Source organism: Acipenser ruthenus, chromosome 3, assembly GCF_902713425.1.
Source record: "Acipenser ruthenus chromosome 3, fAciRut3.2 maternal haplotype, whole genome shotgun sequence".
NCBI lineage: Eukaryota > Metazoa > Chordata > Actinopteri > Acipenseriformes > Acipenseridae > Acipenser > Acipenser ruthenus.
This window is the reverse complement of record NC_081191.1, coordinates 100230013-100254241: the sequence shown is the minus strand read 5'-3', so window position 1 is coordinate 100254241 and position 24229 is coordinate 100230013. Positions and strand designations below refer to the sequence as shown.

The 24229-nt window shown below is 37.2% G+C and overlaps 1 protein-coding gene across 4 annotated transcripts in view; it reads left to right on the top strand.

The window, feature by feature from the left end:
• Window positions 1-555: 555 nt before the first annotated feature.
• LOC117435730 (myosin-IIIa-like) overlaps window positions 556-24229 on the top strand; it is a 99625-nt gene continuing 75951 nt past the window's right edge. For 2 of the 4 annotated variants that reach the window (XM_059019783.1, XM_059019786.1), the window contains exons 1-3: window positions 556-681; window positions 13988-14171; window positions 15540-15674. In XM_059019783.1, the coding sequence (XP_058875766.1) occupies window positions 680-681; window positions 13988-14171; window positions 15540-15674 (321 nt within the window). In that variant the 5' untranslated portion in view covers window positions 556-679. The remainder of the gene's footprint in view (window positions 682-13987; window positions 14172-15539; window positions 15675-24229) is intronic. The other 2 variants (XM_034059114.3, XM_059019785.1) reach the window with 1 other exon arrangement.

The following is a 24229-nucleotide window of genomic DNA, read 5'->3' as shown; positions in this document are numbered from 1 at the left end:
TCAGTAAAGTGACATTGTAGGCATTTGTTCCATAAAATACTTTTTCAGTAGTACTAAAAATGATATACTGTAGTCTACAGCAATCACTGGCACACACCTAACTCATAGTCATAACCATAATCGTAATCACAGGGTATCAGTAGGCTACAGCTAATGGGTCTCTGAATTTCACAGTAGCGCACATATTTTCAATCATACAGTACACACAGTGAAAACTAAGCCTCTTGATAGATACTGTATAATATTTATTTGAATACTAAGAAAGCTCATCCATAAGGTAAGAATTTTTTTTTAAATCAGTAAGGGAAAGCCTACATGCATCTATGTGTTCACTTAGTATAGTCTGTTTAATTAATTTTATTTAAGTTCCAGAAGTAAAGATGTCAACAATTACCACGTCGAGGTATTGCAAATCAACCAGTATTTTTAGCCGCACTAACTAGCTTTGGTTTGTAAAGTATGAATGGTTCAAGGTTCATGGTGCAACACTCTCTAATACCATAATCTTTACATATTGTTGACTGCTTAGAATAGAGACCATGCTTGGGATTTCTTTAGAGATTAGCCTAATGCTCCTCACTCTATGTTTACAGTGACTGCTATAACTGTATAGTGTCAATGAACTATCTAACAATATGGATTATTCTCTACAAGCTCCCTGTAACAGCTTGGAAAGACAATGTAAGTGAATGTATTTACTTATAACTGGCAGACCAGTTTTATCTGAGATGGTTCCATGTTTTTTTGGTTCAAGCAAAGTCAGTTGCATACATAATGACTAATGTATGAGTCTGTATTAGTGTGATACTGGATCTTTTGCTTGCGACTCCAGCAATGTTAATGATTTCCATCAGGAGAGTAGCATTTTTACTTTTTCTGAATCATTTTGGGGGATTACTGGGTTATGTGAGTTTTTGTTTTTTTCCCCCGTTGACCTAAAATGTCTGCAAAAGTTTAACTTATTTGGCTTTAGTTGGTTACAGAAAATAAAACATTCATCTGTTGAATTGCCTTTTTTAGGTTTGGACAAACAAGCCTTAAAAAGCCAGGATATCTATTATTGAAATCTGGATGCTGGTAAAAAAAAAAGTGTATTGTATTTAGCCAGGTTCTAGTTTACAGCAAGACTGTTTAATAGAGCACCCGTACTAGGAATTTCACAGCAGACAGTCAAAGGTAATCCTGAGGTTAACATACGTCTAGTAGTGTACGTTTCTGCCTTCTTTTGGACATATTTCTCTTTATACTTAATTTATTTAGGAGCATTGTGCACCACAATTACTCAGTCTAAATTGGTACCAGGCTGCTTAAGTAATAAAGGACTACATCTGTTTACGTCAAACAGAGTGCTTTGGAATCATTAATCATTCTAAATGTTGGATTCTCTGTACGTTTATTTGCTTTTTAAGTATTGTATGTGCAGCTGAAAACAACATCCTCAGAGCTCAGCTGGCGGTTCACATCTGTTTGGTGAGATATTCAGTATCTGCTGAGCTTATATTATACCCCAACAGATTTGGCAATTTATGTTATGGGACCAATAACTATGAATACATATATTTTCTACTAGAATCTACCTGGTATAAGAAGAATTTCTTGTTAGGGGAATTTAGATTTTTCCCACGAGTACTTACAATATATCTGTGCCACTGCAGGGGAACATAGATGTCATGTTAACATGGTTATTGACATGTTTGTAAACTTTAGATTCAGTCGAAATTCAATTACTGGAAGCTGGACGATGAAAAACTATATAGATATTCTTTTTTCACATTAAAATCTAATGTTGAAATGATTAGTTACTTAGTTATAACTACCTGCTCATGATTCATTGCACAGTACAGAACAATTAAACACAAAATAGTAAAATGATAAGAATGCAAAATATAACATTGGGTCTTGTGTTTATAACCTGCAAGTCTCCCAATTGCCTGTGGTTTTGCTCGGTGATAGTTTCCAATGTGGTATGCAAATCAGCAGCAAGAGGTACAAAAAAAAACAAGTGAATAGGTAGCTTGTATGTAAGCAGTACACACCAGAAAACGAACGTCTGCTCGAGTGTTAAGCAATGTGGAGCTGTATTGATGACACCACCGACATTGCTGAGCTTCAAGGGATTCCTTTTCATCAATTTCCAGTTGCAACTCGTTGACACAATTGGAAAATCTGTGTTGATTCAGCTGGAAATAATTACAGGTACTTACAATGGTTTTAAAAATGATGCTTTTGTTCTTTACCATTTTGATCTGCTTAAAGCGTGGAAGCCATTTCACAGGAATGATGCTGTTGTGTTGTGTATGAAAAGATAGTCTGATAATGCTCAATAAAGTATGCCTACTGTTGCACAGGACTCTGATTTCAAATTTAAAATGCCTTTTATGTGTTACAATAGAGTAACCCTAAGCTATTATTATTATTATTATTTATTTCTTAGCAGACACCCTTATCCAGTGCGACTTACAGTCGTAAACAATACATTTCCTCTATACTGTAGTACCCTAAGGGTCATAAAAGAATGTGACACAATTCTTGAGGTAAATTTAAAGAAAACCTAAGTGCACATTCTTCTGTTTTTGCTTGTTCTGTAACATTTGTAGTTTATTTTTCTTTTTACAAAAAAATGTTTTAGAGCAGGGGTGCCCAATCCTGGTCCTGGAGGGCCGGTGTCCCTCCTGGTTTTTGTGCCAACTGTACACTAAATTGTTTAATTGGACCAATTGAGCTTCTAATAAGTGCTTGATTGGTCCAATTAAGTAATTTAGGGCACAGTTGCAACAAAAGCCAGGAGGACACCGGCCCTCCAGGACCAGGATTGGGCACCCCTGTTTTAGAGTAATAAAAGCATGGGTAAAAGCTCTGAAAATATTATTTCCAATTCTATTTGTTTAAAAAAATATGTACTTATTCACATACCCATTTTACCTTTTTGCTTTAAAAAAAAAAATCTAAGTAGGCTAGTTTTTTTTTCTGTTTTCATTATTTTGATAGGGGTTAGAAATGCAATTAACTGGTCCATAAAACCTTTATGGAGAGGATGATGTGAAGGGTTTTTGCTGCCTAGTGTAACAAGTGACTGATGGGTGAATCCAGAGCAATTAAAACTACGTCCAGGAGCTGTATGCATTTTTTGTGGTACCTGTGTACCTAGTCAGTAGTTCATGGATTTTTTGGTCTGAAGTATCTAACAATGATCAAAAGAGATCAGATTGTTTTATTCATGCCTGAATTCTAGGGTTCTATTGAAAGTTATGCTGTCTGTACAAACAGACGGACCAGGAACATTTTAATATTAGTATATTGATCTACAGACAGTTTTGGGCATGCAAAAACAAAGTTTGTATAACAAAAACTAGAATCATTTTCCTAGGCCTAGTATGTTTCCTAAGAAAACAGCCTACCGGTTTGTCTTTTAATCTGCTTGATATTAGTATCTGTCAATGGATTTGGTTTTATGAAAGCATTACCAGTACTGGGATTAAAAGTGTTGGTTTGAAAATCTTCTGTCTGTGAACTTTAGTATTGACCACAGAGCAGCCCATTGAGCTGCTCTAAAGGGTAATAGCAACTGAATGATTAAAAAAGAGAAAAGAGAAAAGTTATGTAGTTATGTTGTGTCTGGACACATGCTTTCTGAAAATGGTTGGATTTTAATCAAAGTGTGGTAGAACCTCTGAGTTACACCTTGGGCATGGAGGTTGTTGTAAGTCCAAAATATTTTATTTAAAACAAAATGCATTCATGCAGCTTGCTCAACCATTCACCCTCATTTGGCTTAAAAAAAAGCTTTAAAATGAAAATGTTCCTAGTAAAATTGCCTGTACTTGCTTTGAAGTCTGTCAGTCTGCATACATATGCTGGTAAAGTCATTTTGCCTTTTTTATGAGCAACACACCACTGGTAGTATTGTACGCATGGCTGAGTGATTGCATATTTTCGGCTAAAAGTGGGGTGTTGGGTTGACCAGTCAGTTTTTAAGCGTGGTGTTAAGTTCTGCTGTACATTGATTGCATGTGTCTTGAGCTTGCCATCTCTTTATATAATAATTTGCAATCATAGTTCAGTCTCTAGCTAGTCCTGTTCTACATATCAGCACTTGTTTGAATTTAAACATATTTATTTTCTAAATATTTGCTTGAGATAATATATATACAGAAGCTCTCTCTCTCTCTCTCTCTCTCTCTCTCTCTCTCTCTCTCTCTCTCTCTCTCTCTCTATCAGTGGCGTAGCCAGGATTTTATTTGGGGGGTGGATGGGTTTATTTTATGATGGTTAATAACACTGGCATAGCAAAGATTTTATCCCAGCTGGTGAATGATCTCCAGCCAGGGATTTGTTTCTGGGATAGGGTGAGGGATTGGATGCGGGACAGGTGAATGATCACCAGGATTTGTTTTGCGGTGTGGGTGGGGGGGTGCTTGTGATGGATCGCAATATTTTTTATTGTCCCACATAGTTGAATAATTCATTTCAGGAGATGTACAAATGCGTAAGGGAGGCAGCACCTGTGTTGAAAACTGGAAGAAAGTGGGCGGCAAAGAAAGCTGTAGAGGATGCAAGGCTGCCCTTCAAATTGGTGATATCATGGGGCAAGTTCAGCATGGAAGAGGGGGTCGGTCTAAGTTCAGCTCCTCCTACATGGCACAAGGCAGCCCCAGCTCAACTGAGGAAGGTGGTAGTCAACAAGGTGCAAAAGCAGGAGAGGATGAGGTGCATAAAGACTATTTCCCACGCCAAGCAGGGAGAATGGATGAGATGGGAGAGTGTGGAACAACGCAAGATTGGCTGGCAAGACCTATGGTCAATGGAACAGAGCAGGATCAGTTTCCTCATCAGGTGAACATATGATGTTCTCCCATCACCACAGAACCTAAACCTCTGGGTAGGAGAAGATCCCTCATGTCCTTTGTGTTCATCACCTGCAACATTAAGGCACATTTTGACAGGATGTAAGGTGGCTCTTAGCCAAGGACGGTTTACTTGATGCCATGACCAGGTGCTGCGATGTTTGGCCTTAGCATTGGAAGACAAGCGTAACATGACCAATAAGTTGCCTCCAGTTCCATCAAAACATTACACACAAAAGACAACATTCCTCCGCCCAGGAGAGCAACCACCAAGAAAAGGTGTTAAAACCAATCCTCGCCCAGGACAACTGGAAGCTGCTAGAGACTGAAAAATGCTGGCAGATGTTGGTCAACGGCTTATTTTTCCACCTGAGATTGCCACCACTAACCTTCGACCAGATATTGTCTTGTGGTCTGGATCAGCATGCCTTGTTCACGTGGTAGAGTTAACAGTGCCATGGGAGGATGCTGTAGATGAGGCATATGAGAGGAAGAAAGAATGCTCAACTAGCCGCTGAAGCGGAACAGCGAGGATGGAGAGTCCGGGTTTACCCAGTGGAGGTGGGTTGTTGAGGATTTGTGGCACACTCTACAACCCGGTTTCTAAGAGACGTCGGATTCAGTGGCCAAGAGTTGCGTCGCACAGTGAAGAATTTATCTGAAGCAGCAGAGAGAAGCAGCAACTGGCTGTGGTTGAGACGGAAAGATTCTGGCTGGGGATCTCAAGCACAATAGAAAGAAACGCTGATGTACGGGTAAGTAAGCTGGGCTGAGTTGAGTGGTGGACGGAGGGGGGTGATGCTGGGACTCCAGAATCACCGTCAAGCCCTCTTGAGGTGTCGTGGGCTAGTCAACGAAACACCGGGGATGGAAGGTGCCCACTTGAAGACCCCAGAGATGTACCCTACTTAGCTCAATCCAGACGGTTGTCATGCTGATGCGCTGGGGAGACCGCACTGTAGTTGATCCCCGGAGCCAGCATCGCAGCCGTTGTGTGTGCTGATGCGCTAGGGAGGCAATGAGCTGATCCCTGGAGCCAGCATTACACTTCAGCCATCAACACCAGACAGAAGGATATCTACATCATCATATGGAAGGAAGCGCAAATGGATGGAGATGCAGATGGATCACATTAGTTTACTGTAAAGCTACGTTTTAGTTGGTGCTTATCTTGGCGAGAGCCGAGTTCAAATCAGCATGAAGTTTTAACATCTACTCTCGTGTAATGGAACTCACTTATATATATATATAACTGTGCAAGATACATATACTGTGTTTTGATTGTTGTTCTTGGAAATGCAATTCTTGATGAATCAACCAAAACATCAAACACTCTCAAAGGTTATGTTTACAACAATAATAGAGGTAGCACGCTATGGCTGTAGCCCTAATATTCCTGAAAGTCTTTTTTTGATTATGACGTGACAAACAAGTGCTGGTATGTAGGATAGGACTAGCCAGAGACTGGGTTTCATTGTATGGTAATCAAGGAAGGGCTATGCTAATATTTAAGATGTAACTCCTCATAAAACAATACTATTAATTAAATGCACATTGCATTAAAAAGAGTGTGTACAACAACTTTTTAAGATTTTAGAATGATATTACAGAAACGCTCTAACTTTACTTACCTAATCATGGCCCCCTGAGTTCACGGTGTAAATGGATCGTTCTACTTGTCACTCTTGCTTTTTTTCTATCTCAGAGGATGGTTTAATGTAATTATTTGTTAAATATTTCCATTAAGATTCCCTTGTAGCACAAAAGACATCTGTTAATGTGCTGGGCACTGCAAAGATTGTGCCAGAAGGCTATCGCTATTAATTCCATTGAAGTTTATTTTTTTAACTATATTCTATTGAAATGTGTTTCATGCCACCAGTATCAATAGCTTCACTGTAATGTGAATTTCAACTTAAAACAAAATATGACTAGTAAAAGATATTACTAACTCCCAATCATTATAATTTTCAAATTGAGGTTATAACTAGTGTAATTATAATAACAGTACATTTGTATTAAAATACTTTTCAAGAGCAGAATTTGAGGCTCTGGTTTAAAGGACTGTAAGCTGAGGCTTTATTGATTGAGTTGCATGGAGAGCTCTGCTTGCTGGTGATATTTCAGTGGTTTATCAGCGACAGTCTGGGGGAGGGGGAGGGGGTGGGGGGGTATATCTACACTATATATTGTATTTGTAATGTATATTTATATAAAAAATGACAGTATAAACAGATTAACCTGTTTTGAGATTATTGTTATTTGAGATGAGTCTTTCGTGAAATTCCTGTAGTACTTTTGACAGTCTGGGGAAGCACTGATGTAGCTCTATGCCCTTTCCCTGGTTGGGTTTATTTATTTACTTCTGTATTTGTATTCCATTTTGATCCATTGGATGATGTAAATCGAACCAATGGCACTGGCTTACCCCCTCCAGGCTCTAAAGAAATCTAGAAAGGTTTAGTATGATGACATCAAAAATCTAGAAAAAGTGTGTGCCTACAGTACTTGTAAATATAGCCAGAGCTTTTATGTGTACCATGTCATCTCCCAGTTCTTATACTTACTTGATTGAAGTTTTTAAAATCTTAAAAAGAGCTGACAGTAATTTTACTCCCTCCACCCCACCCAATACTGTAAAATACTCAACAGTGTAGAGTAGTGGTGAAAAATACCATGACAATACATCATGATTAATAGTTATTTGGCTTTGATTATTGCCAAGATTGATTTTGTGAGGCAATATATTTAGGGCTGTATTTTTAAATAAAATACATAGGATATTTACATACGTCACACAGGAATTATTTAAGACCACACAGAGTAACAGAAAGATGCTTGTAAGAAGTAAGAGTTAAAGACAACGGTCCATATGTATAAAACTTACCGTCTCCTATTGTCAATAGTGTTTAACATGACAGTATTTCATCGGGTGATGCATAAACGCCATTTACTGTCAAAAACAGAATGCTCAGAATAGAATAAAGTGCCCTTAGAGACCATTTTTTTCATTATCATATTATTCTTCCGATTCATAAATCTGTATTATGTCGTTAATTGACCAGCAACATCATTAACACCTGCCTCAGACCAGACGGAGAATGAGATGTGTCTTAACTGTATCATTTCCTAGCATGATTTCTGTATTTAGGAACATGTGTTTAAGCCAATAATAATAATAATAATAATAATAATAATAATAATAATAATAATAATAATAATAAAAAGTCTATGTTTAATTATCCAATAATTATGTCATTTAAGTATTTTGTTATTTGTAACGCATACATTAAATTGCATTGTTAACTCGTCTGAACATGATAGGCTACTTACTGGTTGGAAAACATAAATCATGTTTGTAGCCTTCATTGCTCTAAGTGAAGAAAATAGCAGGCTTCAGCATGCTTGTGTGGGCTGTACATCAAGAGGAAGGTGATATATTGGAAAATGATCCTCCCAGAAGAGTGAGAAGACCCCGCAGATTTGAGCTGCGGCTTCCCTCTGGATTACTCTGATGATGTGATTTGTAGCAGGTATCGATTTAACAGCAGCACAATGATTCACCTTTGTGGAGAACTAACATGAACTGAAGAGTCAAACTGCTAGAAACAAGGCTGGCCCCGTATTAATGAAAGTTACAAACTCAGTGTTGGTTAGGAATTTGATGCTGGAGAGAAAAAAAAAAAAATGATTTTTTTTTTTCACAGCATTCCATCTACCAATTGAGGCAGCTCAAGTTATTTTAAAGTAAATTATATTTTATTATGCCCCCACAACACGTACGTGTGTTCACTATTTACAACTGTGGACAAAAGTTTTGCATCACCCTATAGAATGAACTCATTTTGCTTCATAAAGTCAAATAATAGTTTGCATAAACATATGGAAACTATAATAAGAAACAAAATGGAAAATTACCTATATGATAACAGTATCCTAGGAGACAGTCAGCACGGTTTTAGGAAAGGGAGATCGTGTCTAAATAACCTGCTTGATTTTTTTTGAGGATGCAACATCGACAATGGATCATTGCAAAGCATATGACATTGTTTATTTAGATTTCCAGAAAGCTTTTGACAAAGTCCTGCATAAAAGACTAATTCTCAAACTGAACACAGTAGGGATTCAAGGAAATGCATGCACATGGATTAGGGAGTGGTTAACATGTAGAAAACAGAAAGTACTGATTAGAGGAGAAACTTCAAAATGGAGCGAGGTAACCAGTGGTGTACCACAGGTCCTCTGCTATTCCTAATCTACATTAATGATTTAGATTCCGGTATAGTAAGCAAACTTGTTAAATTTGCAGATGACACAAAAATAGGAGGAGTGGCAAACACTGTTGCAGCAGCAAAGATCATTCAAAATGATCTATACAGCATTCAGAACTGGGCAGACACATGGCAAATGACATTTAATAGAGAAAAGTGTAAGGTACTGCACGCAGGCAATACAAATGTGCATTATAAATATCATATGTGAGATACTGAAATTGAAGAAGGAATCTATGAAAAAGACCTAGGAGTTTATGTTGACTCAGAAATGTCTACATCTATACAATGTAGGGGAGCTATAAAAAAGGCTAACAAGATGCTTGGTTATATTGTGAAAAGTGTTGAATTTAAATCAAGGGAAGTAATGTTAAAACTTTACAATGCATTAGTAAGACCTCACCTAGAATATTGTGTTCAGTTCTGGTCACCTCGTTACAAAAAGGATGTTGCTGCTCTAGAAAGAGTGCAAAGAAGAGCAACCAGAATTATCCCGGGTTTAAAAGGCATGTCATATCCAGACAGGCTCAAATAATTGAATCTATTCAGTCTTGAACAAAGAAGACTACGCAGTGATCTGATTCAAGTATTCAGAATCCTAAAAGGTATTAACAATGTCGACCCAGGGGACTTTTTCAACCTGAAAAAAGAAACAAGGACCAGGGGTTGTGAGGGTCTGGAAACAACTCCCCAGTAATGTTGTTGAAGCTGACACCCTGGGATCCTTCAAGAAGCTGCTTAATGAGATTCTGGGATCAATAAGCTACTAACAACCAAACGAGCAAGATGGGCTGAATGGCTTCCTCTCGTTTGTAAACTTTCTTATGTTCTTATGTTCTTAAGACTCCACTTGGAGAATTGCTGGGAACCACGCTTCTACGTGCGTTTGCAAGAAATACTCTTAGGGAGTCTCCTCATCGGAATAAAAACAGCATGCCATGAATAGATAATTACCATTATTTAAAATTAAAAATAAATACAACAGTAGTAATATTTTCCGTAGATCTTTAGTTAGTTTTTCCCCCTGGATTTGACTTGCTTAAACAACGTTCGGTTCAATACACTCAGAGCACACTGAATTTGTAAAATGCAGTTATTTTTCATTATAATACGTAAAATAAATAAGCAATAAAAATAAACACCTTTGTTGATACATGCAGACATGCAGAGGCGATGGGTAGAACAGTCAGGAAAAATGGCATGCAAGGCATTTATTAACACATCTCTTATGATAATAATTTAAAACGTAATATTGACACCTTTTAAAATGAGATCTCCAGCCATACAAGGCTCTGATCAAGGGTACACTGATTTGGAAGTGCTGTGATTGCCGACTGCACAAATCATTACGAACAAGACAAACTCTAGATCACCCACAGAATTGTATATGTTTATAATTTTAGATAACCCAATTTGTTGCTCATTGGTTAAAGTCATATAAATTTGCTGAATTGTGAAAAAAATGATATTAAAAATAACTGTAAGGGCCAAACTCAGTAGATACCCCGTTCAGATGGGTGCTTCCTTGTTTTCTAAGCTAAAAAATGCGTGCCTGCCCAAGGCAAACGCACTACATGGCGTACCACGTTTTAATTCGTACCACAAAATAACACCACATGCTACTTATAAATAGCATATATATTAAATGTTAAGTCACAGTTTCTGCAGAAGATCGAATGGAGTGACAGGAGCAGAATCTGGGAGAGGAGGGTAACATTCAAGCTAAAACAAATAAATATGAAAATTATGGGAGACGTCTCATTAGCGGGCCTGAGAAAATATATTTTTGTTGGTTTTGATCTGAAACTGGGGAAGGCAGCTGTAACAATTAAGATTTAAGACTTAAGACTATCGTTTGGTTACTCTCCATATTCTAATCCACATTTTCATCATTTTGTTTTATAGAATTGTTTGTTTCATTCTTTATATCTTAGAGAAAAATCACACATCCCCATTTGAACTGTAGTGTAACTTATGCACCCAAATATGAAGTTACTGTGAATTACTGAAATTTAATATGTTTTAATATATTACACCGTGTAACACATTTTTTATTTTTTTTTGGTTCCTGGGTAGTAAGTGTTATTTCCTAATTGCTTATGCCTCAAAAGTATAGAAAATGGCTATTATTCCACACAAACTTTGCTTTTGTGACCAGGACAGTAATATTTTGAAATTTACCTATTTTCCAGAACATTCCAGATAGATTCAGTGCTGAGTAAAGTTGGAGTAACTTCTAGGACTTTCTAGAACTTTCCAGTAATATAAATAGTAGTATAAATACAGGGGCCTTAAGCCCACCAGTTCAGTTTAGTTCCAGCTGCCTAAGTGGATACATATCTGCATTTTTCTGAGATGGCATCAAGGTCATAGGAGACTTCAAAATGGTGACATTCCTGATGGGTCTCCAAGGCGGTTTTACCAAGTTTCCCTGCTATCTTTGCCTTTGGGAGAGCAGGGACACCAAGGCGCACTACCACAGGCGGGACTGGCCACAGCGGACCGTTCTCTGTGGGGAGAAACAACGTCAAGTGGGAGCCACTGGTGGACCCCCGGAAGGTGCTGATGCCACCACTGCACATCAAATTGGGCCTTATGAAACAATTTGTCAGAGCTCTAGATAAGGAGTCGGCAGCCTTCAAGTACCTTCAAGACTTCTTCCCTAAACTGTCTGAGGCAAAGGTCAAAGCCGGTGTCTTCGTCGGACCACAAATAAAGAAGATCCTGGAGTGCAATGAATTCCCTAAGAAGCTCACTAGTAAGGAGAAAGCGGCTTGGAACAGCTTTGTCGCAGTGATTCGGGGCTTCCTGGGCAATCACAAGGCCGAAAACTATGTGGAGCTGGTTGAGACTCTGGTGAAGAACTACGGCACAATGGGCTGTAGGATGTCCCTCAAAGTCCATATCCTTGATGCTCATCTTGATAAATTCAAGGAGAACATGGGAGCGTACTCGGAGGAGCAAGGCGAGTGCTTCCACCAGGATATACTGGACTTTGAACGCCGCTACCAAGGACAGTATAACGAGAACATGATGGGAGACTACATTTGGGGGCTGATTCGTGAAAGTGATTTACAGTATAATCGTAAATCTCGAAAAACTACTCACTTCTAAATCTTTTGTAGTCATTTTTGTATTACTTTAGTATAAATACATGTTAATTTGGATTCATATGTTGTTTTTTTTCTGACTTTATGTGAACGAAAAGACACAAATTCACCTGTTTTCTCATTAGAAATAGGTAAATTTCAAAATATCACTGTCCTGGTCACAAAAGCAAAGTTTGTGGGGAATAATAGCCATTTTCTATACTTTTGAGGCATAAGCAATTAGGAAATGACACTTACTACCCAGGAACAAAAATTGTGTTACATAGTGTTATCAATCATACTGGTACACACTGGCTGTGATCGGTTTTGAATATTTTATTCATCACCCTACTTAATTAATTTGGACATCTTTTTTCTTGATTTTAGGAGTTTAGTAATTTCTAACATTAAAAAAGCTTACTGTATTTTTACAAATGTGCCAAGTTGAAAGGCAGCACTGTGTACCATGTTTTTATATAGTAATTAACCTTTGCTAACGTGAAAATAATTATAGGTTTTGTAAAGTCATTTGGAAATTCTATATTTTTGGCCACAGCCTCCTATTATAGGCTACTGTTTGAATGCAAGATTGTATTTTTTTCACAGCGTTTCTTTGAAGAATGTTAGCATGCTCAGCTGCAAAGTGAGTTGAAACACACACACACTCTGGGGAAATACTATAAAACGTGGTAAAATTATGAAAAAAGACTTAACAAGAAGTGTCCAGCTGGTTTATCACTTCAGCCGCATCTACCTTCCTCCAAATTGTTGTGTTCAATGAATTGCGTTTCCGTTCCTGGCAACCTCTCCCTATGTTCACCTACGAATCTTACTGAATACTTTAATATCCTGTGTCACTCTGTGTTTCTGTTATCTTTGTTTTATTTGACTTAATAAATAATCAATTAAAAAATATAAACGAAACATGACTTTTTTAGTTAGTGTCTGGTTAGCAATTGTAGTAAATTGATTATAGTGTCTGGTTAGTAATTGTAGTAAATTGATTATGTATACGCTAGCCGAGGAAAGAGACCAATGCAACTCCATTAAAGAGTCTGTTCTGCACTAGTCCCTCCTTTTATACTGATACTGATCACTGTAGATGAATCCAAGACTCTGCTATAATAACGTTATCAAATTATGTGAGTGTGGTTCTTTTGCACACTGAAAATGTCTGTAGCTTTAACCATCACCACCTTCCTCCAGGGTCCCCATACCTCTGGGCCACCTACCATGCACCATGGTAGTCCCATTGTATTTCTATTGGACTTTGTACCATGCTAGTCCCATGGGATTATGAACCATGGTACTGTCCAATTTACAATGAAAGTACCATGGTACATTTTCCTTGGTAATACCATGGTACCTTTTTGTAAGATTCGGCTCATTTGTACACCTCTGACAACTGGTTAGAACAATCTGTGATGGTAAATCACATCTAAACCCATTACTGGCCGGTAAAATAACCACACAGTAGTTTTATAAATCGTGTGTTAAATACTGCCCAGTCAATTTTTTTTTAATGGCCGGAAATTACCGCCATCTTTTATGCATATGGACCAAAGTCCTTAAAAACGAAATCAATATTGTGCTATCCATCCAGCTGTACTTTGATGATGAATATATAGTTACATAGTTTACGTAAAAAGAAAAACAGAATTAATGAAAGCTGCTAAAACAGAATTGCAGAGAATTAGACAACCTAGACAAATAAATGGTATCTGTCGAGAATTTGGAAGCTCCATCAATCTTAGATGTTAATTTCTTGGTTTTACATTTATAGGAGATCATTCTTTAAGATGTTTCCGGTATCAGGGAAATCCATCGTCTTTGACAGCTTTCCAGATCCTTCTGATACCTGGGAGATTATCGAGACCATTGGGAAAGGGACGTACGGCAAAGTCTTCAAAGTGGTGAACAAGATTAATGGAAGCAAGGCAGCTGTCAAGGTTCTGGACCCGATCCATGTAAGTTGTTTATTACTCAGTTTTTAAACATCTACCCTTATAAAAGTTGATACATTTGCACTGTAAATGTTCAGGTGTACCAAGCACCTCCCCATGCTTGTACCATGCATTTATTGTGCTTAATCACACTCTTGGCTTTTACCATGAATTTCAAACATTAAACTTCTATAGACAACTTCAAAATGATAGCACTGTGTGAAGGTTCTGGGAATTCATTGATGGTCCTCTTTTCTAGGACTGAGACAAGAGCAAGATAACTATTTTCAAGTCCATCCCTTTCCGTCCCTGTACAGCACAGAGCAGCATGAATAAAACAGCATTGTCATGGCACTCTAATTTCAATTGAAATCTGCTGTCGCTGTAACATCGCTTGGGACATACAGTCAGTCACATGTACTTCTGTTCCAGACAAACTATTTCTATTGAAACTGCAGATATAAAGACACCTTTTTTTCTCTCAAGCCTCAAGTATCTGAAGTAAATGTGAACATTTTTAGATTTCTTCTTTCTTTAGAGGACATGCAACATAAAGAAATATACAGGCCAGCACAAGCGCTTTAATAACAACTTCCTAAATATGAAGCCGTTCCTAATCATAAGAGAGTATTTAAGGAGGCTGCTGCGTTTAATGTATTACAGAGCTTGTAAAATCTCAGTGAAGTAAAAACATATTGATGGCATGACCCTTCTAATGGCCTGCAGTCATGAAATTAAAAAGAGGAAATCCTTCATAGCCCAATGATTGTGTGACCCGAAGGGCTCTTTAAACCCCACCAATGTCTGTGCAGATCAGTTCAAATTGTATTTCTTTTAATGCAGTGTACTTGCTGTAGTGCTAATACCACTATGTGGGGAGGTCAGGCCTAGTGGTCAGGCGTGTGTCAGGGAGCACTCCACACAAATATGCAATTAAAGCAAGCAAAATGACTGAGTAATTAAAGCAGACTTCTTGGAAGGCAAGACAAGCAAACTGGGAACTTTCTTTGAAGTGAAAATACATGTTTCCTGTAACATCTGCTTTTTATAAACTGCATATTTGAGACCTATGAAGCTAATGGACATCAAAAAGATTTATGAAATTATTCTGTTAGCTGTAAATACTTTAAACAGTAATGCATTATCATTTAGAATATCATAGTATAATAAATAGATTAACTAAATTTATAATATATATTTTTTTTACTTTGCATTTTTTTTAAATATATTTTATAACTAAGAAGCTGTTAGACTAGCTTGGGTTATTTCTGAGGTTTATAATGCAAATTAATATATACAGTACATCTTTATATAGCACTCTGCTTCCTCTTTATATATAGAGGCACAGCTGCAAAGTAAACACGATTGCTTAATTTGTGTTTTGATTGCTAGGATATTGATGAGGAAATTGAAGCCGAGTACAACATCCTCAGAGCACTTTCTGACCATTCCAATGTGGTCAAGTTCTATGGAATGTTCTACAAAAAAGATGCCAAAATTGGGGATCAGCTGTGGCTCGTCCTGGAGGTAAGTTTTTAACCATTTGTCATATATATGTGTCTTGTTAACAAATATAAAATAATAATTGGACTGCAAAATGACAATTAACATATATGCAACCCAAGAATTGGGACATGTTCTGATTGGAGAGTAGTGTACTGAAAATATCTTTGCATTCATCTCCATTCCCAGAGAGGCACATCTGTGACCTCTCCCTTCAGAGAAATTCTGTTTCAGGGCTGATAGGAGGAGGAGCCACAGTTTAGCTGGCGGCAGAATTCCTTGTAGCTCCTAAAAGCTGCGGAAGCCTATTAAACGAAGTTCATGACCTTTGGTGCATGGTTGTTCCTCACCAGTGCTTTTTCTCCAAAGGTCAGGTTACATAAGGTAACATGTTGGTGTGTTGCTTCTCTGGCATGCCACCTTAAAGTGAATGAAACGGACAAAACAATTCCATAAATCTGACCTGCTGTGCACTTCTGTTTGTTTTATAAGTCTTGAATGTCATAGGGAACAGATATTTTTTATTTTAAAACATGATATCTGGTACTACAGATCTGGTACATGTCATGCCTGGAGGGTGAAATTGTCCCCATCCCTTCAGTGACACCTTTCTTGTCACTAACCAACCAGCTGCTTCTGTTGGATGACCTATTTTCAGCCAGTAACATACTTAGTCCCAGAGGACACTGCTGAGGTGGAATGACTTAGGAAGTGCAAGTGTAACAGATTTCCAGAGAGTAAGGCATGGAAACTGAGAACTTTCTTTAACATAGTGTAGGATCAGATATCTTTTGATTTTATTAAAAAAATAATAAAATAAAAAATAAAATACATATGTAGCTAATGACAATGCAAACCAGGAAACAGATACGATTTATGTAATTATTTTGTTTGCTCTAATCACTTTAAGCGAGCCTTTAGCAACATCACAAAAATATTCAGTAGACCAGAAATACCCAATGCTTCTGTTCTACTTTCTGTATATGATGATCCTGGTATTGTAGGTGATATTATTCAATCCTCATTCTTCCCACATATCTATCAGTCCTATCCAGAGGCAGAGTGTCACATGCTTCAGTAAAAACGCTGCATTCTTGGAAATGACTTGTTTCTTGTAATAAGTAGAGCGTTCACTTATTTGAAACTGTTAATTTTTACAGGTGACTACAGCTACACACAAACTGTAAATACACTACCTGAAAACATCTTCGCTGTATCACTGTTAGGACCAGTCGACCTATTCAACTATTTTATCTCAACTATTCAACTCAAACTAGTGGCCATGCTACATCATACTGGTAATGGTACTGAACTGAGAAAATAACAAAATAACTCAGAGAACTGTCTCTATACAGCAGAAGCGTCTTGTGTCTTCAGTATGGCAGCCCATGGTCAAGGTCACCAACACATTTAACACGTATTGATACTGACCCATTTAACAAGAGCTATTAGTCCCTATAAAGCTGGCACTCCTCCTTAATTGACCAGCTGTTAATCCACACGAGGGTCCTCTAGAATGTACTATACTGATTCAAAGGAAATCCACAATCTATAGCTGTTGTGAATAGAAAAAATGTCTGGCAGGGCAACATCTGTAATATGCTATTGCAATGCTTGGTAACTGTAGTTTTTTCAGGGGCCATCATGGACTGTAAATACTGTATTTTCTTTTTTTTTAAGGTACCATTTGCCTTTTTGTTTCACAAATCCCTTTGTACATGACTCCTCTATGATTATAGTTATTATGGAGAGAAGCCATCAGTATTGTAACAGTAGTATCTAATTTACCATCAGACTGGACATGTGTAGAAAGTAATGTAAATAATTACAGTTTACTCCTCATTTTAGGTCAAGGCAGTTATATAGCTGTAGGTTAAAGAGCTCAGAGATGGAATTTGATGTTCCCTCAGTAGGTACACATTAGCAATCTAAAGCATTCAAGTTGACCCTGCAATTGCAATGACTCACTGCCACACTGTTGTAATTCCTGTAGAATTGCAAATCAGTAAACACAGAGAACAATCTCCATGGTTACTGTTCAGCACTATACAGTTTCTGTCATTTTCAGTGTTTTTGTATGAGCAGCGGAACCTGAATCCCATTTTACCTGACCTCCAATTAAATGGAAAAAAAAAAACACTCTGCCAACTGGACCTTCCATATTTCTGCTTGCTTCAGTAGTTCTGTTGTTTCCTTTCTATTCTGAGGATTTCTCTCAGTACAGTATCACAGGGCTATGATTTATTTTTTCAGTTACGTAAGCGTATTTATTACAGATTATGAATGTCATTGCAGACTCGTCGGAATGATTGATTTTCAGGAATTATTTCTTTTTTTCTTACAGTCCTATTGCCATTTTATAATGTTTGCAACCATTCCGAGTGCTTCCCAGCGAAATAGCGAATAGATAGTGTTTTAAAAACATATAAATGTAACATTTTATTTACATTTTTAAAAACTCTAAAACAGTTTGTGTGAACTCTATGGAGTTTGAGAAGTTACCCTGCCAAAACTTAAAAAAAACCCATATATGCATTATAAATAGAGCTTGTGATTTTTGGTTTTTATTAATTTCATTTTTCTGTGCTTATTTTGAGCTATTTTTAGGGTTTTTTTTCTGGCTTTCGCTTTTTATATACTGTATGAAATTATTGTTTTCAGTTACTTATGAAAATTCTTCTGCTTTTTTATAGTAACTTGACAGTACTTGCATACTTGTAGTTTGCTGGCTTCCACAGTGGAATCCTTATGGTCACAGGCATATTCTTCTGTGGTTTTTGTGTGTTTAGGCATTTTTTTTACATTTCGCCAGAATTTACACACGCGTGTAAATACACCCCATTGAACGGTAATAAAGCTTTAAGTCTCGCGAGCAAGAACAATGCTCCATATTAAATTGTAATCTCGTTTTAAATCTTGCAAGTGCGTACAATCCTCCAATAGAAATTTAGGAATTAGCTGCCACTCAGTAGCTGGGGTGAGTTTAAAGTATTCAGAACGAATCAATGCGACATATGTCAGGAAAAGAGACATTGACGAACTGCACTGGGAAAGTGCATATATATATATATATATATATTTATATATATATATATATATATATATATATATATATATATATATATATATATATATATATTTAGGTTATTTTTTTTCCCAGGGAAAGGTGTCAAGTCAATGTGAACTGAGTAATCATTTCCAGTATTTTTCAGTGTTTATTGGATATACACCAATTTCATATTTTTTTGTATCGGGTGTTTTATCGGTTAAAAATGAAAATCAGAAGCCCTAATTATAACGTAGTCACACAGATGGGAATCTTGGTGCAATTAAACATGCCATGATGAAGGGGAGCTTCTTGGTTACACAAAGACTATCTGAACTAAACACAACTATTTATACTGCAAAATGGAAAAGCAAGCTAAAACAGAAACTACTTAAAGTGCCTTAGACTCCAAAATATATAGAAAAATATGGTCTCTCTCTGTCCTGCTTAGTCTGCTGGGTCCTATTAGGGTTCTAATTATGGGCAGCAGTGTGGAGTAGTGGTTTGGGCTCTGGACTCTTGACCGGAAGGTCGTGGGTTCAATCCCAGGTGGGGGACAGTACTGCTGTACCCTTGAGCAAGGTACTTTACCTAGATTGCTCCAGAAAAAACCTAATTCAAGTCACCAATTCCTTTAGTAATCATTCTGTCAATACGACCTCCAGGTGCAGTCACAATTATTCATATTCTTCAAGGTTTTGTCATATGCACCAGTAGTAAAAAAAATCCATTGTTATTTTCTTTTCTTTCTATTTAAATCTGTGAGGGCCAAATAGGTATTGTACTCTGTTTCCTAAATAGTCTTAAAACGGCAAAACAGTAGCAGTGATGGCAGATCGAGTGACCAACTGCTGACCTGCTTAATACTTGCTGATCACAGACACTTCTGCAACTTGGAAGTCAACAAAGTTCTACAAATACAAAACGGAGGAATAGTCTTGTGTCATTGCCAACCTCACTCATATTTAAAGCCTACAGAGCAAATGAATGCACTAATTGCTTTGCCATTTCCTAATCTATGTACGATAGGTCTCAAATTCTGAAAGAAACAGATGTCATGACATTCATGGTTGCAAAAAAAGTAAAAGATATCTTAAAAACTTTGCAAAAAATGTTCTTGGAAATCATTCTCTGCTGGGGACCATTTTTATAGTCTAAGAGCTCAGGCTATTCTTACTTCTAATGCATTTTCAGTTAATGCTTTTATTAATTACTCAATTAACCTAAAAATGGTGCATAATGGCTATGCTGCTGGAAAATGTCAGTTAGAAACTCATGTAGATTGCACATCTACACCTATAGTTTGCTTTGCGTCATTGCAAGTTAAATTAATTAATTTATTTAAACAAAGCACCATGTATTTCCCTTTTTTCAGATTTGTTTTCTATCTCATATTGAACCATGAGTTCCAGAAGGCTTGAGGTCTGTAAGGAAAAATAACAGTAGTAGCGTCTTCCTCCCTGTGTCGATTCATATTTATATTTCCTTTAATGGTCCTTTTGAATGAAATCCGTGCAAGCTGTAAAATGTTACATCTTTGGTTCTAATGCCATCGTAAATTAGGTTTAAATGTGTCTCAGCTACTGTTAAAATTAGCTTCCTCTGTGTCTATGCAGTTTTTTTTGTTCTTTTGTACAAAATAAGGTATTTACCTGAACAATTCCTATCTACCTTTAAAAAAGATTTCTAGCTGTAGCTGCACACACGTTGTATTCACTGCTGTACCTGGGAAACGTCACATTACAATCTACGCTCAGGCAGGGTGGTTCAAATCAGGTCTCCCGGTCACCAAATGTGACCTTCAATTTTAATATGGCCAGTAGATTTTACCATAAAGTCGCCACGTTGGCGACTAACCATATACAGTATATACAACAGAACTTCGGTCCTGAAGTCAGAATCTGCAACGCCCTTTTGATCTCACAGACCTAATCCTTTCGTGGAACCGGCCCCCTTTTCTTGAAACAACAGTCAAATCTATTTGCATTTGGATTTGGAAAATCCACATCTGGCCAACTCCATGAAAATGAGAATGTAACTGAAGATGAGGAGGAGGAGTTAATTAAGTATTTTAGCCTGCTTGTCTTTGACAGTAACTGAAAAATAAATAAATGTGTTCACTTCCCTGGATTTTTTATATAGTTATCTTCCCTGGCATTTAATAATATAGTTATATTTCCTGCCATTTTATGTATATAGTTCTCTGGTGTTTTATGTATATACTTCATTCACTGTCCTTTTATGCACACAGTAAATAGTTCCCTGGCATTGAATGCATATAGTTCCCTGGAATTGTATGCAGTTAGTTCCCTGACACATCGATTGTATATAGTTCCCCTCCCACAATTTAAAGATATACATGTCTCCTCTTATTGTCCCTGTTTAAAAATGTTGGCCACCATAAAAGTTCACTTGTCAGTACCTGAAACAGCACCAGCAGGTATCAGAAGTGATCTTATTGCAAAATGCGCTTGGAGCAGCTGTCAGTGTTAGATGGGGCGGAATGGAATGACCTCAAGCTGTGAGATTTAGACACAGTGACAGCATTCCAAAAGTGCTATATAACATGTTTCTTGCTAAGTAAACAAACCAACATTGTTTCACTAGAACAATTTTTCCTTTGTCCTGCATTTTTAAACTGTGCTTACATAACAAAATCCATAACCATTTAAATGAACAATTCCAATTTTTCTTCCATCATTTCTAGATACAGTGAAGGTCTGCATTAACTGATTTGTATCAAGTTGCACAAAATGTAAAATGTATTTTCTATTTTCTCATTCTGAGACTACCAGAAAACTATCAGTGGCATTATATTTAAAAATAAATGGAATTTAACATTTCCACACAATATCGATGGAATGTGACTCTATGCTTTCAAACAGTCCTTAGTCTCAGAATGCTTTCCTTTCAAATATACTGTAGGTATGCACTATAGAAAACACGTATTCAACACCTGTGAGCAGTATACAGAACATTGTAACGTCTACAGAAAACACATATTCAACACCTGTGAGCAATATCGTAATGCCTTATCCAAATTAGCAATGTCTATGTTACAATGAACATTTTTATTACAATGAAAAACAAATCCATTAAAAAAAAACAGCGAGATAAAAATGGTTCACTGTAGGTCCCTTTATTATCATTATAAATCCCACCCATTTGATACGGGGATGTTTTAGAAGTAAATTAAAAAAAAAAAAAAAAAAAAAAAAACGCTTATCCAGTGGTGGTGAAACTTGGAATTGATATTATTTAGAATCCGTTATTGAGAATATTAGATTGTGACGATGTAAGGTGGTGTATGTTGGTCCGTACATTAGTCCATCTGTGTGTCACCCATTTCTGAACACTGCTTATGAAATTGTGATGAAACTTGGTACTCGCATTATTTAGCATAAGTTATTGGGAGTGTAAGCTTGTGGGGATATACAGTATGAAGGTGGCTGTCTGTCTATTTCGCACTAATATTTTTACATGTATCTTGAGAACACAAGAAGTTACTCTGCATTCTATAAATCAGTCATTATATATTATCACGAGACTAACGCCTCATTTGCTGACGTTTAGGTCTGAATACCATTTATCCAATTTTCATTAAACTGTTCATTGCCATTTCTTATTCTATGCTACCTCTACTGTGCATACTGTAGATATATGCTCATCCATTAACTTTTGTGTTACCCTGATAGCTCTGATTGTAAAATTGAGGCCATGGAGGAGGATGTATGCTACTGATATGCTTGTTTCTTTTGCAACACACTTAATAGATTTATTTTGAAAGCACACCACAGCTCTTTAAAACAAAAAGGATATTGCTGCTCTAGAAAGAGTGCAACGAAGAGCAACCAGAATTATCCTGGGTTTAAAAAAAAGGCATGCCATATGCAGACAGGCTAAAAAATAATAATTTATTGAACAAAGATGACTATGCAGTGATCTGATTCAAGCATTCAAAATTCTAAAAGGTATTGACTATGTCGACCCAGGGGACTTTTTTGACCTGAAAAAAAAAACAAGGACCAGGGGTCACCAATGGAGATAAGATAAAGGGGTATTCAGAAGAGAAGATAGGAGGCACTTTTCTTACACAGAGAATTGTGGGTGTCTGGAACCAACTCCCCAGTAATGTTGTTGAAGCTGACACCCTGGGATTCTTCAAGAAGCTGCTTGATGAGATTCTGGGATCAATAAGCTACTAACAACCAAACGAGCAAGATGGGCCGAATGGCCTCCTCTCGTTTGTAAACATTATGTTCTTATGTTCTTAAATGTGGAGCAGGTTTAATATTAGAGCTGTAGATGAAAACATATGGAAAGGAAACATAAGTGGCGGTCTTAAATAGGAGTAGGTTTTAGAAGTTGTTGCCTTTTGGATGAAAGGCAAGCCTACTGAGCTGCTATTAACCTTGAGTCACTACAACATGAACTGCATTTGAAAGCAGGTCACAACATTAAATATTATATTCTCACACAGCTAAGGCAAGGCCTCCCCTTTCCATTGTTGCCCCAAACCTCAATGTGTCCCCATGCTGAGAATACACACTTGATCCATACGCGTCTGGGATGTGCTTGATTATTCAATTCATTCATATAATCAGAACCTTTTCTATTCGTTTGGCTCTGATTACTGTATTGATTTTCTACCTCTTTTAAACAATACCTTTTCTTACAGCTTACACATTGTGTTCGGCTGCATCATTAATTGACAAGGGGCTCCAAGGTCTATTTGTTTGAAAGAACCTTTCTAAATGTCTGAAGAAAATGGACACCGAGTCATTACTGCTGTGTAAATGATAACAGTTATTCACAATAGCTCAGGCCTCTGGCACGCAGGTCTGATGCATGTAATACAAAAAACAAATTAGGCCTACACTGTCAGTTAATGGCACAGTCACGGGACTAGAAAGGGCATTACCCACAAAGTATACCCACAAATATACAAGAGTCTTTGCAACTTCCCATAATCCATACAAAAAAAAACACATGGACCTAGGGGCAGATTACTGTACATCTAATATTCTATTGCAGTTGTAATGTATCGTCACAATGACACCTGAATATCCTATGCAGTTACTTCCAGTGCATACCACAAATATACAAGTTGGATGTTTGTATATTTGTGGTATGCACATCACCATGCCAAATATACAAAATAAAGATGTGTTGAAATGTGCCAAATGAATTAAGGACAAACATGTTTGCATTATTTTTTATTATTATTTGTTATTTGTTTATTTAGCAGATGCCTTTATCCAAGGCGACTTACAGAGACTCGGGTGTGTGAACTATGCATCAGCTGCAGAGTCACTTACAATTACGTCTCACCCGAAAGACGGAGCACAAGGAGGTTAAGTGACTTGCTCAGGGTCACACAGTGAGTCAGTGGCTGAGGTGGGATTTGAACCAGGGACCTCCTGGTTACAAGCCCGTTTCTTTAACCACTGGACCACACAGCCAGCCTCCTTTTGCATTTGTTTCCATGCTGCACTTGAAGGTACTCAGCTGACCAAGTGAGTTGATTCTGGGA